The sequence below is a fragment of the Cyprinus carpio genome, chromosome A8 (genome assembly GCF_018340385.1).
Source record: "Cyprinus carpio isolate SPL01 chromosome A8, ASM1834038v1, whole genome shotgun sequence".
Lineage (NCBI taxonomy): Eukaryota > Metazoa > Chordata > Actinopteri > Cypriniformes > Cyprinidae > Cyprinus > Cyprinus carpio.
In genome coordinates, this window is record NC_056579.1 from 20,120,268 (window position 1) to 20,136,328 (window position 16,061).

General features: G+C 38.9%; 2 protein-coding genes across 5 annotated transcripts in view; both read left to right on the plus strand.

Annotated features, from left to right (window-relative positions):
• Positions 1-8,010, plus strand: part of LOC109107634 (2-oxoglutarate dehydrogenase, mitochondrial-like) — a 31,730-nt gene extending 23,720 nt beyond the window's left edge. For 3 of the 4 annotated variants that reach the window (XM_042762701.1, XM_042762702.1, XM_042762700.1), the window contains 15 exons: positions 94-273; positions 1,576-1,704; positions 1,807-1,986; positions 2,085-2,237; positions 2,326-2,428; positions 3,968-4,096; positions 4,184-4,334; positions 4,494-4,621; positions 4,733-4,911; positions 5,012-5,083; positions 5,200-5,325; positions 5,427-5,499; positions 6,252-6,415; positions 6,504-6,658; positions 6,745-8,010. In XM_042762701.1, coding sequence (XP_042618635.1) covers positions 94-273; positions 1,576-1,704; positions 1,807-1,986; positions 2,085-2,237; positions 2,326-2,428; positions 3,968-4,096; positions 4,184-4,334; positions 4,494-4,621; positions 4,733-4,911; positions 5,012-5,083; positions 5,200-5,325; positions 5,427-5,499; positions 6,252-6,415; positions 6,504-6,658; positions 6,745-6,865 — 2,043 coding nt within the window. In that variant the 3' untranslated portion in view covers positions 6,866-8,010. Of the gene's footprint in view, positions 1-93; positions 274-1,575; positions 1,705-1,806; positions 1,987-2,084; positions 2,238-2,325; positions 2,431-3,967; positions 4,097-4,183; positions 4,335-4,493; positions 4,622-4,732; positions 4,912-5,011; positions 5,084-5,199; positions 5,326-5,426; positions 5,500-6,251; positions 6,416-6,503; positions 6,659-6,744 lie in introns of those variants that run through there. The other variant, XR_006160680.1, reaches the window with a different exon arrangement.
• A 3,938-nt stretch (positions 8,011-11,948) lies between these two features.
• Positions 11,949-16,061, plus strand: part of LOC122145949 (peptidyl-prolyl cis-trans isomerase-like) — a 4,124-nt gene continuing 11 nt past the window's right edge. Inside the window, exons 1-5 of the mRNA XM_042762704.1 lie at positions 11,949-12,152; positions 13,764-13,794; positions 13,875-13,963; positions 15,407-15,579; positions 15,692-16,061. The exon at positions 15,692-16,061 is cut by the window's right edge and continues 11 nt beyond it. Of these exons, the coding sequence (XP_042618638.1) occupies positions 12,084-12,152; positions 13,764-13,794; positions 13,875-13,963; positions 15,407-15,579; positions 15,692-15,824 (495 nt within the window). The 5' untranslated portion in view covers positions 11,949-12,083 and the 3' untranslated portion in view covers positions 15,825-16,061. The remainder of the gene's footprint in view (positions 12,153-13,763; positions 13,795-13,874; positions 13,964-15,406; positions 15,580-15,691) is intronic.

Sequence of the window (16,061 nt, forward strand, 5' to 3'; positions counted from 1 at the left end):
TCTATGTGTACTTTTTTGGATCCTTGTGAAATGAATCATCAGAACAGACATAAGAACCACTGCAATTGATGAAATATGTCTGTACCTCTACAGGGTACAGGAGATGTCAAGTACCACTTGGGCATGTACCACAGGAGGATAAATCGTGTGACTGACAGGAACATTACCTTGTCATTGATGGCCAACCCTTCCCATCTGGAAGCAGTGAACCCAGTGGTGCAAGGCAAGACTAAAGCGGAGCAGTTCTACTGCGGAGACAACGAAGGCAATCGGGTGAGACATAAAGAGCATCTAACTAGGGCTGTGCCCGTATTATTATACACATGACCATTCAAAAGTTTGGGGTTGATGAGATTTTTGTTTTTTATGTGTTTGAAAGTCTCTTTTGCTCACCAAAGCTGCATTTCTTTGATCAAAAGTACAGTAAAACAGTAATATTGTAAAATATTATTACAATTTAAAATAATGTTTTGTATTTTAAGATGTAATTTATTCCTGTGATGAAAAGCTGAATTTTCAGCATCATTACTCCAGTCTTCAGTGTCACATGATCCTTCAGATATCATTCTAATATGCTGATTTCCTGCTCAAGAAATATTTCTTCTTATTATTATTATTATCAGTGCTGAAAACAGTTGTGCTGCTTTATATTTTTGTGGAAACCATGATACTTTTTTTCAGGATACTTTGGTGAATATAAAGTTTAAAAGAACAGCATTTATTTTCAAATATAAATATTTTGTAACATTATGAATGTGTTAACTGTCACTTTTTTGATCAGTTTAATGCATCACGTCTGAAGAAAAGTATTGATTAAAAAAAAAAAAAAATCTCACTGACCGCCAACTTTTGAGTGGTAGTGTATATTGTTTTTGTTTTTATTTTCCTCACCAGGGGTGCACATAAGTTTTTGGGTCTAATTCTCATGAGAGCGCATGGAGGTTTGGATTGGTGCTCACATTGCACATAATGTGACACATTAAATATAACTATAAAAATAAAACAATAATAGTATTATTGCACTTTTAGTTTATTTTTAAAATTAAAAATAAGGTGTGATAATACTCTTATATATTAAAATAAAAAATGCAAATAAAATACAATTAGTTTATAGTAAACTTAAAAAATACAATGCTGATATTTACATTTTAATTTTTATATATATAAATATATATGATTTTCAAACCCCAAATCTGCAAGCTTTTATTTTGGCGGGTTGCCGGAAAGAAAGTATATGCGCTGCCATTTCTGAGTGAACTGCGTCAGTGAATGAAATGTGACAGTTTTGTGTTTTGTTCTGAAACCAGCAGCATATAACCTAGATTCATATGTTCAGTTCGAATGGAAATCTTTTACAGTATTAAAGTTAGTTGATCTAAAACGGTGATTGTGCATAAACCGCCATCAACCATGTCGGTAAGCAAATGAGTGGTCTAAACTTATTTACACAGCGCATTTTTTATTTTGGGCCCACTAAATAAAATTTTGGGGTATAATACTAATAATATATTATACACCCCTCGTAGAAACAACAGCTTTGAAATGTTCTTTCCTGTGTGTTTTTTTTTTTTTCAGGTGATGTCCATTCTGCTCCATGGTGATGCTGCATTTGCAGGTCAGGGCATTGTCTATGAAACCTTCCATCTGAGCGATCTGCCGTCCTACACTACACATGGCACTGTGCACGTGGTGGTCAACAACCAGGTACATGAGCACAAACACACACAAACAAACCCATGCGTGACGATACATGCTAACACAATGCATCAGATGTCCTCTTAATACCCCTCTGCATGTCCTGCTCAGATCGGTTTCACCACAGATCCTCGTATGGCCCGCTCTTCTCCGTATCCTACTGATGTTGCCCGTGTGGTCAATGCTCCCATATTCCACGTCAACGCAGATGATCCCGAAGCTGTAGTGTACGTGTGCAACGTGGCCGCAGAATGGAGAGCCACCTTCCACAAAGATGTGGTGGTGGACCTGGTGAGTGATAGTGTTTTGTGTCTTTTATAAACATGTTATTCTGACTTAGTGTTATAGTCCATGATATATAAATCAGGCATATGACTTCTTTCCTTTAGGTATGTTACCGCCGTAATGGCCACAACGAGATGGATGAGCCAATGTTCACCCAGCCGCTGATGTACAAACAGATCAAGAAGCAGAAAGGAGTTCTGCAGAAATATGCTGAGAAGCTCATTGCCGAAGGCGCTGTCTCACGACAGGAGTATGAGGTCAGACAGTCCTGCCCAGAACCAATCAGCTGCCTCGTATCTCCAGCTAGTCTTTCTGAAGTGTTTTCACCTGTTTCTTGTTCCACAGGAAGAGATTTCCAAGTATGACAAAATCTGTGAGGAAGCTCATGCTCGCTCAAAGGATGAGAAGATCCTCCACATCAAGCACTGGCTGGACTCGCCCTGGCCAGGTGTGTGAACATGGATATTATTGAATTACATCCTTGAATTATGACCCAATATGTTGAAGAAATACTTTCAGACTTGAAAGGTACGTCCACAGGCCATCAATGGGTCTTTCATCGCATATTTCATACATATTGCATATTTGGCCTTAATGTTGCAATGAAAAGGAAGGAGTGACAGATCTTTTCTTTCATATTGTGCTGTACATCCGAACTAAATTATCGAAAAAGAAAAAAACTTAGGATGGAGACTTGGTTCTGTGCTTCGGTTGTTGATTGGATGTTGAGATGTGGGCGTTGCGCTCAAGTGGTGGAGGCAGTTGAACAGTTGAAGTTTGCAGGTGTTTAGTTTAAACAGACTAAATGATTGGAAAAGACATGCATACGTCACAAAAGAGAAATCTGTTGTTTTACCTGGTTAAGACATTTTGATCAAAAATTGCAAGATCAAAAAAAATTAAATGTTTACAATTTTATTTGTTCACAATAAGATCTATAGCATGCATTTATAAATTAAATAGGGTGAATTTCCATTTCATGTCTTTAAGCATCATATGTAAACATTATTGGAAATAACCCTCTGGTGCTTCTCGCAAGGTGTTCAAAAATGACCTAATTTCATTTCAATTAAATGATTGTACTGTATTTTAGTTCAGTAATGTTTTTTGTTTAATATTTTGTATTTTAAGGGATTTTATGGTACTACATGCATAGAACTGAAATTGAAATTTCCATCTTAAATTGTAGTAAATCTTGAATGCTTTGAAGCACAGACTTAAGTTTGGTTTCTCATTAAAGAAGACACTTGGCAGATGGAAGTTTTTTTTTTTAGTGTGAAGTATTTTTTTTTATATTATATAGTGAATGATATATATATATATATTATATATATATATATATATATATATTGTTGAGTAAAATGATCAAAAATACTTTTTTAACTTTTAAATGAAATGTTTTTTTCCAAAACATGTTTCTGTGAGAAAATCTAATAAAGATTAATTGAAACGAGTTGTGTTCCGAATTTGAGGCTGATATCTTAAAAAACGATCTTTCAGTAAGATTTTATTTGCGCACAGTACCAAATGTTTCCACTAGATTAAATTAATTTTGCATTGGCTTCCAATGTGGTCATTTTTGTCTGCAAGGAGTGAGAAAGAAAAAAAAAGTGTTGTTTTATTTTATTTTTTCAGAAACATTTAACTTTTCGAATCATGTCCATGACTTTGTTTGTGTTCACATAGCATGTGCCAAAACCTTTACCAACATTCATACATTCCAATGAAGTAAAAAAAAAAGAAACATAACATTCTTTGGTCAAAAATGGCCGAAGAGCACCAGAAGGTTAAATGTTTAGCTCCTGTTGCATCTTCCTGTGACCATCTGGAAGTGGGTGGTTCAGAATAAGTTGCAGTATGTGCCAGACTTTATGTTGTGAAGTCAAAACCTCTGACTAAGCAAGACTAATTTAAAAATGTATAGCATTTTGCTGCTGCTTCATGTGTTTCTAGATCTAACAGCACAGTCATTGTGTTTGGTGTGCAGGTTTTTTCACACTGGAGGGTCAGCCCAAGAGTATGAGCTGCCCATCCACTGGTCTGCCAGAGGAGGAGCTGTCCCACATCGGACAAGTGGCGTCATCAGTACCTGTGGAGGACTTCACAATTCATGGAGGTGCACTAGACCTACAAAATAGTACATAAATATGCACACATTTCATGCATTCTGTTACTGTAATACTCATCTTCCCTTAACCTACAGGTCTGAGTCGTATTCTGAAGGGCCGTGCTGAAATGATCAAGAACAGGACCGTGGACTGGGCTCTGGGAGAGTACATGGCCTTTGGCTCTCTGCTCAAGGAGGGCACCCATGTGCGTCTCAGTGGCCAAGATGTGGAGAGAGGAACCTTCAGGTATAGACAAATAATCATAATCATATAATTATGAATCTAAAATGTAGTTGGGTAGTAACGTCTGCACATTTCATTTTTATTTGAGCCACACTTTCAAATGCAGCATTATTTTTGGATCTCAGTAAGAGGTCACTGACCTGTTGTTTGCTCCATTTGCAGTCACCGTCACCATGTTCTCCATGATCAGAATGTAGACAAGAGGACCTGCATTCCCATGAACCACGTATCCCCTAACCAAGCCCCGTACACTGTCTGCAACAGCTCTCTGTCGGAGTACGGGGTACTAGGTATTCAGACGCTCGCAGTACATGTTAAAACCATCTCTGCACTTAAATGAAAGGTAGAGGACGCTGATGGAAACTTCCCTGTTTTCTTTCATTCGGTGTGGTTTTCTTTAGGTTTTGAGTTGGGCTTTGCTATGGCCAGTCCTAATGCTCTGGTTCTGTGGGAGGCCCAGTTTGGAGACTTCCATAACACTGCTCAGTGTATTATTGACCAGTTCATCTGCCCTGGCCAAGCTAAATGGGTCCGGCAGAACGGCATTGTCTTACTGCTGCCACATGGCATGGAGGGCATGGTAAGGCTATTATTACCCACAATTCATGCCACTTTTCTCTCTTCACACTACTCTGTGTACTGGCTGTAAATGGATTTGGATTTGTTTTGTTCCTTCACAGGGTCCCGAACACTCATCTGCCCGTCCAGAGCGCTTCCTGCAGATGTGCAATGATGACCCTGACTTTAATCCTGTAAGACTGTCTGCCTAATGTCTCTAAACGTTAATACGGTGTTGATATAAACAAAGATTTCATAGACATTCACCAGAATGGATATATCAGTATATCACCTTTTATTTTGGCTGCAGAAAGTCACTGATGACTTTGAGGTGCGTCAGCTGTATGACTGCAACTGGATTGTCGTAAACTGTTCAAATCCCGCCAACTATTTCCATGTAATAAGGAGGCAGATCCTTCTTCCCTTCAGGAAACCTGTGAGTTCAGCTGTCTGAGAGCATCTGGTCATGGTCAAATGCATTATTGGTACTTGAATGATTTGAAATTTTAACTGATTTATTCATTTTCTTGTTTTTAGCTTATTGTCTTCACTCCCAAGTCTCTGCTGCGTCATCCGGAGGCCAAGTCTAACTTTGACCAGATGCTACCAGGTCAGAAACGGTTTGTTTGTTAGTTGCTGTGTTTCAAAGGGAATATTTATTTATTTATTTTTATTTTTATTTTATTTATTTTTTTCATTTAAAGCTTTTTGCATTTTACAGAACAAACAGCACTGTTAATCCTCCAACCCCCATGCCAGCAAACCAAACATATGAACAAACAACAAATAAATATAAATAAAATAAAGATTCATATCTACAAATATATTACAAAATAAACAGTAATTTTATTAATCCTCATGCCAGCAAATATATATAGTGGTGTGTGTGTGTGTGTGTGTGTGTGTGTGTATATATATATATATATATATATATATATATCTATATAATATATATAAAATATATATATATATATATATATATAAATATATATACACAGAAGCACATACATGTATCTACACATAGATGCATACATACAATATTTAATAAAAATAATTGACACAAATAATTTAAAAATAAATCAATTTGAAAATATAATTTGAACTTAATTTTAAAAAATGACCTGTAAAATCAAACAGATTTATACTTTTTGATTTTGTTATTCTATTATAGAATTTTTCACAAGTAAATGTAACCAACAGTACATTTCATAATCTGTAAGTCTGTGGGCACTGGGAATTAAATTTTCTCTAATAAATACCAGTTAACACTAATTCAACATGGAGTACACAATGAATATGACATAACAGCAACAAAACACGTGCATAAAACAACCTGTAAATAAACGACGTGTGTCTCTTCAGGCACTCATTTCCAGCGCGTGATCCCAGATGATGGACTGGTAACTCAAAACCCCTCAGAGGTGAAGCGCATCGTCTTCTGCACAGGAAAGGTCTATTACGAGCTCACGCGTGAACGCAAAGCACGCAACATGGATGACTCTGTGGCCATCACTCGCATTGAGCAGGTACCACCGTCTTCAGTAGAACATCAGCAATGCTTGCTTTCTCTCATTCTTGTGTGATGGTCTGATTCTCTCTCTCGCTCCTCCACAGCTCTCTCCTTTCCCGTTTGACCTGGTGAAGGCTGAGACTGAGAAATATCCCAATGCTGACCTGGTCTGGTGTCAAGAGGAGCATAAGAACCAGGGATACTACGACTACGTCAAGCCCCGCATGCGCACCACCATCAACCGTGCCAAGCCTGTGTGGTAAACTGTCGCCGTCTTATATAGAGCCGAGACGCTTCAGCTGCTCTATATTTTTGCCAGTCCTCACTCTGTCCTTCTGTGTGCAGGTATGCCGGACGTGAGCCTGCCTCCGCCCCGGCCACGGGAAACAAGAACACCCATCTTCTGGAGCTGAAGCGTTTCCTCGACACTGCCTTCAACCTGGACGCCTTCAAAGACCACGTCTAAACCGGTCTTTCAGTCCACAAAGAAAACGAAATCTCAGAAACACCCCATTCACCCGGCAACCAAATACACTAAGAATAGCGATACAGTTTATCCAATGTGTTCAGGTTTGCAAAACACTCTCCGTCCTAGACTCACTCTCTCCAGCATCAAATCACTATTTTTTTTTTTTAGTTAATAATGTTAATTTCAAGCCTTCGTCACCACTGTTGCCCAGTTCAACAACACCAAATGATAAACCACAAGAGATGAAAATTCTCTTGCTTAAGCATAAATAACAGCACAAATGTTGTTTTGAATAGACCTCTAATATAATTTCAACCAAAGCACAGCTCCAATCCTGTTAAAAACTTCCTCATACAGTAGTCGCCGTCAGTAGCTTCCAAACTCACTATTAAGAGACGTTTCCCTAAGCTTTCATGTAGGGTTGTTGGTATCCCTATTTTCACTGGCTCTATGGCTTTAATTTGTATGTTTGTGTTCTCTTTTGTTTTACTTTATTCATAATTGTGGGCAAAATTCAGAATAAGGGAGAAATTTGGCACATACATTTACAGTCTCATTCGTGGGCAAGATTGTCAAGTGGTAAAAAGACACTTTATCTGTACCTTTGCACTGTATTCTGGTAAGAAGAAAAAACAGTTCTCTGAAGTGGATGTTGCAGTTGTATGATTGTATTTATGTAAAAATGACTTTGTATTCAGAGGAGGAAAGACTTGGTGTCAAAATCGGGACTGTGGACATTTTTGTGGCACCTTTACATGTATGTGCCTCTGTTCTGGTTCTGTACCATTGTCTGTAGATGGCATTGTGTACTCACTCGGCTAATCATTGATGCAGCCTGGTGCCGATAAAAACCCCTTTGGAACTCAAATTCTCATTTGCCATCTGATAACGTGTGCCATACAGCCCAACCCAGCAGCAGGAACATTTAATATGGCAAGCAAGACAGAATTACACCTTTTCGTGGTCACTCTTTTAAACAGAAACCGATTATCTCTTTTTAGCTTTTTCAAAGAGAGAGCAAATCCTTTTATTTATTTAGGGGTTTTTTTTGTTTGTTTGTTTAGTTTTTTTTTTTTTGGAGGATTAAGTTTCTGTCCTCATAACGGTTTAGCTTCATACAATAAACTCATTTACTTCTCAAATGTTTGAATTTGTTCATTTATCATTAGTTTTAAAAAAAATTTGATTGTGGCTGTTATTATGCAAAATGGCATGTGATTTTTGAGGACACAACCTGTGCTAGTAGACTCTAGATTGGGGATTTAGTACATTTACAAAAGGGCTGTAGGATGATTTAAGATTATATAGGTTGTATTAAATAATCTTACTTGATTAAAGTGCACAGGTGTAATCAACATGAAAACCTCTGGCTTGTATGAGGGGTCTTAAAATGGTTGAACCACTTCACTAGAAACATAATGCCTGAAATACAGATCAAGCAATAAGATACTTTTGCATTTCAGTACTAAAATCAGTGCTCGAATTGAAGTGGGGCCGGGGGGATCCAAGTATAAAACTTGTTTTTCATGCTGCTAAGACCAACGGCCACATACACGCTGCAAAGTTTCGGGAATTAGATTGGCATATAAATGCGGGATTCACTCTTGAAATAGCTATGATTGACATATTGATAGCCATAGCTAGTTCCTGAATAAAGCAGACATTTGGACTGAAATGGTTGAATAGTCTGCTGACTGACAGACTTACTCATAACAGTCCCTTGCCGTCACCTACTGGATCTAACTGTTAACTGCACTGAAATCCCCAAACTCTAACACACAGACTGACTGACTGTCTTGTCACAATTTATATTTTTAATATCTAATAAACTAGTTTCTTGCATTTAAACAAGCCTTTTGGAACAAACATTATCACAAAGTGTCAATCATCCAGTTGTTTTAAGGGAAAATAATAAATACTACATTGGTAAATAATGCTTGAATTATTCTGTTGGACATACATTACTGTTCAAAAGTCATTTCTGTTCACTAAGCCTGCATTGATTCGATCCAAAATACAGTGAAAACAGGAATATCATGATATATTATTACAATTTAAAATAATAATAATACAATAGTAAAAAAAAATTTCAGCATCATTACTCCAGTCTTCAGTGTCACATGCTCTTCAGAAATCATTCTAATATGCTGATTTGGTGCTCAAGAAACATATCTAAATATTATCAGTATTGAAAACAGTTGTGTACATTTTTTTTTTTTTCAGGATTCTGTGATTAATAGATTATATAGAAAGAAATTTATATTTATATGAAGTTGATTTTCAATAAATTAGAATGTTGTGGAAAAGTTCATTTATTTCAGTAATTCAACTTAAATTGTGAGACTTGTGTATTAAATAAATTCAGTGCACACAGACTTAAGTGGTTTAAGTCTTTGGTTCTTTTAATTGTGATAATTTTGGCTCACATTTAACAAAAACCCACCAATTCAGCAAATTAGAATATGACCAATTAAAAAAAAAAAAAATTAGTGAATTGCTGGCCTTCTGAAAAGTATGTTCATTTACTGTACATGTACTCAATACTTGGTAGGGGCTCCTTTTGCTTTAATTACTGCCTCAATTCGGCGTGGCATGTAGGTGATCAGTTTGTTGAGCTGGTATGGAAGCCCAGGTTTCTTTGACAGTGGCCTTCAGCTCATCTGCATTTTTTGGTCTCTTGTTTCTCATTTTCCTCTTGACAATATTCCTCGGTTTATGTATGGGGTTCAGGTCTGGTGAGTTTGCTGGCCAGTCAAGCACACCAACACCATGGTCATTTAACCAGCTTTTGGTGCTTTTGGGCAGTGTGGGCAGGTGCCAAATCCTGCTGGAAAATGAAATCAGCATCTTTAAAAAGCTGGTCAGCAGAAGGAAGCATGAAGTGCTCCAAAATTTCTTGGTAAACGGGTGCAGTGACTTTGGCTTTCAAAAAACACAATGGACCAACACCAGCAGATGACATTGTTCCCCAAATCATCACAGACTGTGGGAACTTAACACTGGACTTCAAGCAACTTGGGCTACAAGCTTCTCCATCCTTCCTCCAGACTCTAAGACCTTGGTTTCCAAATGAAATACAAACCTTGCTCTCATCTGAAAAGAGGACTTTGGACCACTGGGCAACAGTCCAGTTCTTCTTCTCCTTAGCCCAGGTAAGACACCTCAGGAGTGGCTTAACAAGAGGAATACGACAACTGTAGCCAAATTCCTTATCACGTCTGTGTGTGGTGGCTCTTGATGCCTTGACCCCAGCCTCAGTCCATTCCTTGTGAAGTTCACTCAAATTCTTGAATCGGTTTCGCTTGACAATCCTCATAAGGCTGTGGTTCTCTCGGTTGGTTGTGCATCTTTTTCTTCCACAATTTTTCCTTCCACTCAACTTTCAGTTAACATGCTTGGATACAGCACTCTGAGAACAGCCAGCTTCTTTGGCAATGAATGTTTGTGGCTTACCCTCCTTGTGAAGGGTGTCAATGATTGTCTTCTGGACAACTGTCAGATCAGCAATCTTCCCCATGATTGTGTAGCCTAGTGAACCAAACTGAGGGACCATTTTGAAGGCTCACGAAACCTTAGCAGGTGTTTTGAGTTGGTTAGCTGATTGGCATGTCACCATATTCTAATTTGTTGAGATAGTGAATTGGTGGGTTTTTGTTAAATGTGAGCCAAAATCTTCACAATTTAAAGAACCAAAGACTTAAACTACTTCAGTCTGTGTGCATTGAATTTATTTAATATACAAGTTTTACAATTTGAGTTGAATTACTGAAATAAATGAACTTTTCCATGACATTCTAATTTATTGAGATGCACTTGTAGATATAATTTGTAACATTTTTTGATACCTAAATATTATTAGGTTTAGTTAGAATTTTAGTTTTTTTTTTTTTTGGTGTTATTTATTTTAAGAAATTAATGAATTTGTTGAGATTGGATGCATTAAATTGATCAAAAGTGACAGTAAAGACATTTAAAATGTTACAAAACATTCTATTTTAGATAAATGCTGTTCTTTTGAACTTTCTACTCATCAAAGAATCCTGAAAAAGATTTGTAAACATCTGTTTTCAACATTGGTTTATGTCTTGACCCACTGGTTCCTGAAATTACCTTGAGAGCTGTTATGGATAAATGAGTTGACTTCTGAGAATCTCCTGGACATGCCTATGTTAAACTTATGAACTATTATAAAGACTATATCCTGTTTGCCCAGTTCTAGTCTTGCACTCTTTGAATAATACTGATCTCATCTCTATAGTATCATTACAGCCTGATAGCATTTTTCCATCCTTTTGCTACTGTTTAAGTAATAAAACGGTCCTTAAACGGGTCCATCTGAAGTTACTGACTGCTCCTTTATCACTGCTTTCTGAGACATTATGAAATTATTATTCCTGTGCCACTGCTGAATCTGAATACCATTCAGTGAGTCTGAAAGCCATCTGAATATTTTATACAGTTTTTGAGAAATTTTAATGTATTTTGATGTCACATGCTTTTACGGATCTTCAATTGACTTATATGTAGTCCCCTGGTATATTTGCCATAGTTGCCCTTTTGGGTCTGCTGCTTTGTCACCCTCTAAATCCAGTATTACTTGAAGTAAGAAGAATAGTAGCTTAATCTCTCTTTGTTATGCAACATTGGACTGATTATTCTTTATCAACACAAAAGCCTGTTTTTTTATGTAAGCCTGTTTTTAATAAATAGTATGTAGTTATGCATATTATGATCAAATACACTGTGTATTTAAATTGTATATCGCGAGACTAACCCCACCCCCACCAAAAAAAAAATCTTATGGTGGGGACCCCCCCCCATAAGACTTGATTCAATTCGAGCACTGACTAAAATCAGTTACTACCATCTAATGCATTTGTGTTCAGTTTAATCTCAAACACAGGGTGCTCTTACAGGCCGATTATCCTTAGTATTCCTTTTAAAGTATCTCTGATGATCAAGCAACCTTCACGCCGCGTCTCCTAAACCGCGTTGATGGCACGTTTTTAACAAAGCCATTTCATTGGTTCACTTACGTGTCACTCAAAGCATCGAAGCGCTCTTATTGGACAGGCGCGGCTTCACGACCTCCCTCTCTAGTCATTAAATAACTTAGCCACCGATATCCGGTCTTTTCTCCGGTTCAAGGTAGCTAGTGCTACATGTTTCACGCACTTCAGCCCAACATCTTCTAAACGCAAGAGAAGCTAAAGCCATGGCAAGGCCCAGAGTTTTCTTCGACATCACCGCTAACGGCAGCCCACTCGGAAGAGTGATCATAGAGGTAACACTGCGCGCAATATTCCTAATCTCACTGCAAGGAAAGACTGTATTTTTCCACGCTCTGGAGCGCGAGTTTGCGGGCGCCTTTGTAATAACACACTGACTTTTTCTTGCAAGTCGTGCAAACGCCTTTCCGCACGCGCAAGGCTACTGTGTTAAAACCGCTGTGATTTGAATTTGAATATCCTTAAGTGTTTTGCATGCCCATTAATCAAATCCCATGATCCCGTTACGCTTAACCTTGCTTGTGCAAACCAAAGCAGGACTCCAGCCTAATCAAAGCACGCTGCTGTTTAGAGCACGTGTGCAGTTTTGCGGCGTTGTACTTTGATTTTGGGAATCTGGCAGTGTGTACGGTTTTAATTCTATCCATAGGATTATACCTTATTGTTCATTTCCATAGTGTCGCTTTGAGGTGTTTATTTGCATAAACCTATTATTGTTATTTCGGTGTCAGCAAAAGATGCTCCGCGCACTAGGCCGCGTTAACCGGCGTTTCACCTAAAGCACGCTTGTGTATCATTATTATTTATTTTTCTTATTATTATTTATTTATTTTTATTCTCGATTCTTGCCAACAAAGATAGAATTTATTTCCTGTACAAAGAGTATTTTATCAGAACACAATATGCTTAGACTCGGAGATCGCGCGCATGGTTTGGGAAGAGTCGTGAGGAAACGCCTCGCGGGAGCGGAATAAATGGGCCGCTGCTCCTTCGTTTAACCCGGATTCCCCCGAAGGCGACTTTATCGTGCTCTAACTAAACCTCGGCTGGACGCGCAACTGAGACGCAGCGAATGCGACAAAACCCGTTCAGCGCTTTTATGTGCGCATCCTGCAGTCTTGAGTCAGGGTTGCCAGGTTTTCACAGCAAAACCCGCCCAAGCGCGTTCTGGGGTGTAAAATACGGTTTTGGGCAGGGTTCAAAACGAGTGGAAAGCTATTCTGGAAAGTTCTGCGGGGGCGATGGGAGGGACCTATTCTCGTCTGAAGAGAAGTATTGCGGTCCAGTTAAATGAGAAGCGATGTTGCACGCTGCGCTAGTAAAATTAAATTTCTGCGCGGCCAAGTTCATCGTCTAATAAAATAATAATAATTGGATAAAAGCGTCAGCTAAATGACTAAATGTAATAAAACATTATGGTCAGGATTTCTTCTAAGCTCTCGGGGAGACACGCGCCCAAATATGTAATTTGAGTACTAACTTTAAGTGTGAATAACATGCATGATGTGCTGCTTGCACTATAACGTTACCTCCCGTTAGTTTTGTCTCCCGCATTATCGGACAGCTGCAGTGCGGTCACATGAAGACAGGCGCGTCAGGGTTGCCAGGTTTTCACAAAACCCTCCCAATTGCTACTCAGCTACCTCAATCGTGATCTTGGTGGTGAAATACATGTTTTTTGGAGGGGTTCCTGATATAATTCACATTCCAGGGGCTAAATATCACGTTACTGGGGTCGTTTCACCCCGCCGCAGTAAACCGCTGACCTGGTTGTTTCTGGTTTCTTGCATTGACGCAATGACGTAGTCACGCACTTAAACACCTTATTGCAACCTCAGTAGTTTTAAATGGGAGTTTTAATGTGATGTTTTTGTTTCTTGTGACAGCTGAGAGCTGATGTGGTCCCTAGAACTGCAGGTATTTATACTTATTATTGATTGATTTATTTTCCTCTTGTGTGATTTGAAGTGCCCATCGCCTGTCTGTTGTCTTCACAGAGAACTTCAGGCAGCTGTGCACTGGTCAGCCTGGCTTCGGATACAAAGGATCCACCTTCCATCGGGTCATCCCCCAGTTCATGTGCCAGGTATGAAAGATTTAGTCACAGACTCCGGATCTGAAATTGACACCCATCAGATTCAGGTGGACAGGTAACACATCAACAGTGGCAGGTAACACATCAGCTTACCAGCCTGTTTGGTGGGTTACGATTGATAAATGTTGTCCTTCAACCACAAGCCTTGCAAATAAGCATAAAGAGGGTCACACACTGGGGGGGAAAAAAAGCACTCAGATCTTTCAAATTTGATCTTTTTCTATGAGTGTACGCATATGGAGATGCAATTTTGCATCTGTTGGCGGCTCCCAAATACAACTTTGGAGGCTATTCTAAATCCTGCTGTGCCACTTGCATAGTTATCCCTTCAATTACATTAACAATTTGGGTCAAATATGTGCATGACTTAAAGGGGTAGTTCAACCAAAAATGAAAATGTGATGTTTATCTGCTTACCCCCAGGGCATCCAAGATGTAGGTGACTTTGTTTCGTCGGTAAAAACACAAAGATTTTTTTTGCAGTCTGTCAGTCATATAATGGCAGTCAATGGTCTCCATGGCTTTGGGAGTCAAAAAAAACATACACAGGCAAAACCAAATTAAACCCTGCAGCTCATGACGATACATTGAGGTCTTAAGACATGAAACGATCGGTCTGCTAGAAACTGAACGGTATTTATTTATTTATTTATTTTTTTTTTTACCTCTGATCCACCGCAATGTCCAACTGATCTGAGCGCGTTCACAAAATCCATTGAGTGATGTATACACGTGACCGATCGCTTCCACTCATGCGTCCACTATTCCAGAGCACGTACACGCGTCACACACCAGATGTTGTGAACACGCGCAGGACGGTTGGACATTGTGGTGGATCAAAGCCGTGAAGCCCATTGACTTCCATTATATGACTGACAGACTGCAACGGTTTGAGTTTAAAATCACAATTTGTGTTCTACTGAAGAAACGGTGTCCTACATCTTGGATGCCTTGGGGGTAAGCAGATAAACATTAAAATTTTCATTTTTGGGTGAACTATCCCTTTAACCTTATGCTGGAGGATTATGTATTGTGCTGCTTTTCCAATATCATGTCTTCAATCAAGAGTATGCTTCATATTAAATAAAGATCAAACCTTTCTCTTTCAATTAACTAATTCAAACAGTTTAACTCTTTGATGCCGATTTTGCCTTTTATATTGGTGATTAGATTCACTGTTCAGCATTTCCATTCACTATTTCATGGTGTTCACTAACTGCCAAATTCAGTTATTCACAATTAATATTTAAATCTCTGCTGTGACTTTTGATAATCTGTTTTAAGATGGTAGCAATTTCTGAATTGCTGGTAACTTAATTAACTAGATTGGCTGGTGAGTTAGTTACATTCAAACCCTGCCCTGAAGTCTTCTGAGATCTTGGTTACGCTGTCGGTTTTGCCATTTGGTTCTAATCTTGAGACCTTTGGATGCAGGGAGGCGACTTCACAATGCACAATGGAACTGGTGGAAAGTCTGTTTATGGCAATAAGTTTGAGGATGAGAACTTCAGCCTGAAACACACCGGCCCTGGCATCCTGTCCATGGCCAACGCTGGCCCCAACACCAATGGTTCCCAGTTCTTCATCTGCACAGCAGCTACTTCATGGTGAGCAGAAGCAGTGTGCATGAGCATGTCTGCTGGATCCATGCTGCTGAGCGCCGCTTCCTGACCCTTTTTTTTTTTTCTTTTCCTCCCCTCATGTTTTCTTTTCCCACAGGCTGGACGGCAAACACGTCGTCTTCGGACAGGTTGTGGAAGGCTTGGATGTCATCAAGAAAGTGGAGAGCTATGGTTCCAGCAGTGGAAAGACCAGTGCCAAGATCGTCATCGCTGATTGTGGCCAGCTGTAAACACCTCAACCACTAACCTTCACCCAAACACTAGTCTAGTACCCCTCAGTGCTCCCTTTTATAAATGCTGCCGCTAACCGCAACATTCCTGTCCCAAGTTCTACGACCCCTCCCCTGTATCCTTCAGTCGTCCATCTTTATCTTTGAAGAGTTGCCTTTGCCGTTTTTATTTGCAAATGAGGTCCTGTTGGCCTATAATTTGTGCATCAAAGTCTGAAAATAAAGGGGAACAATGAC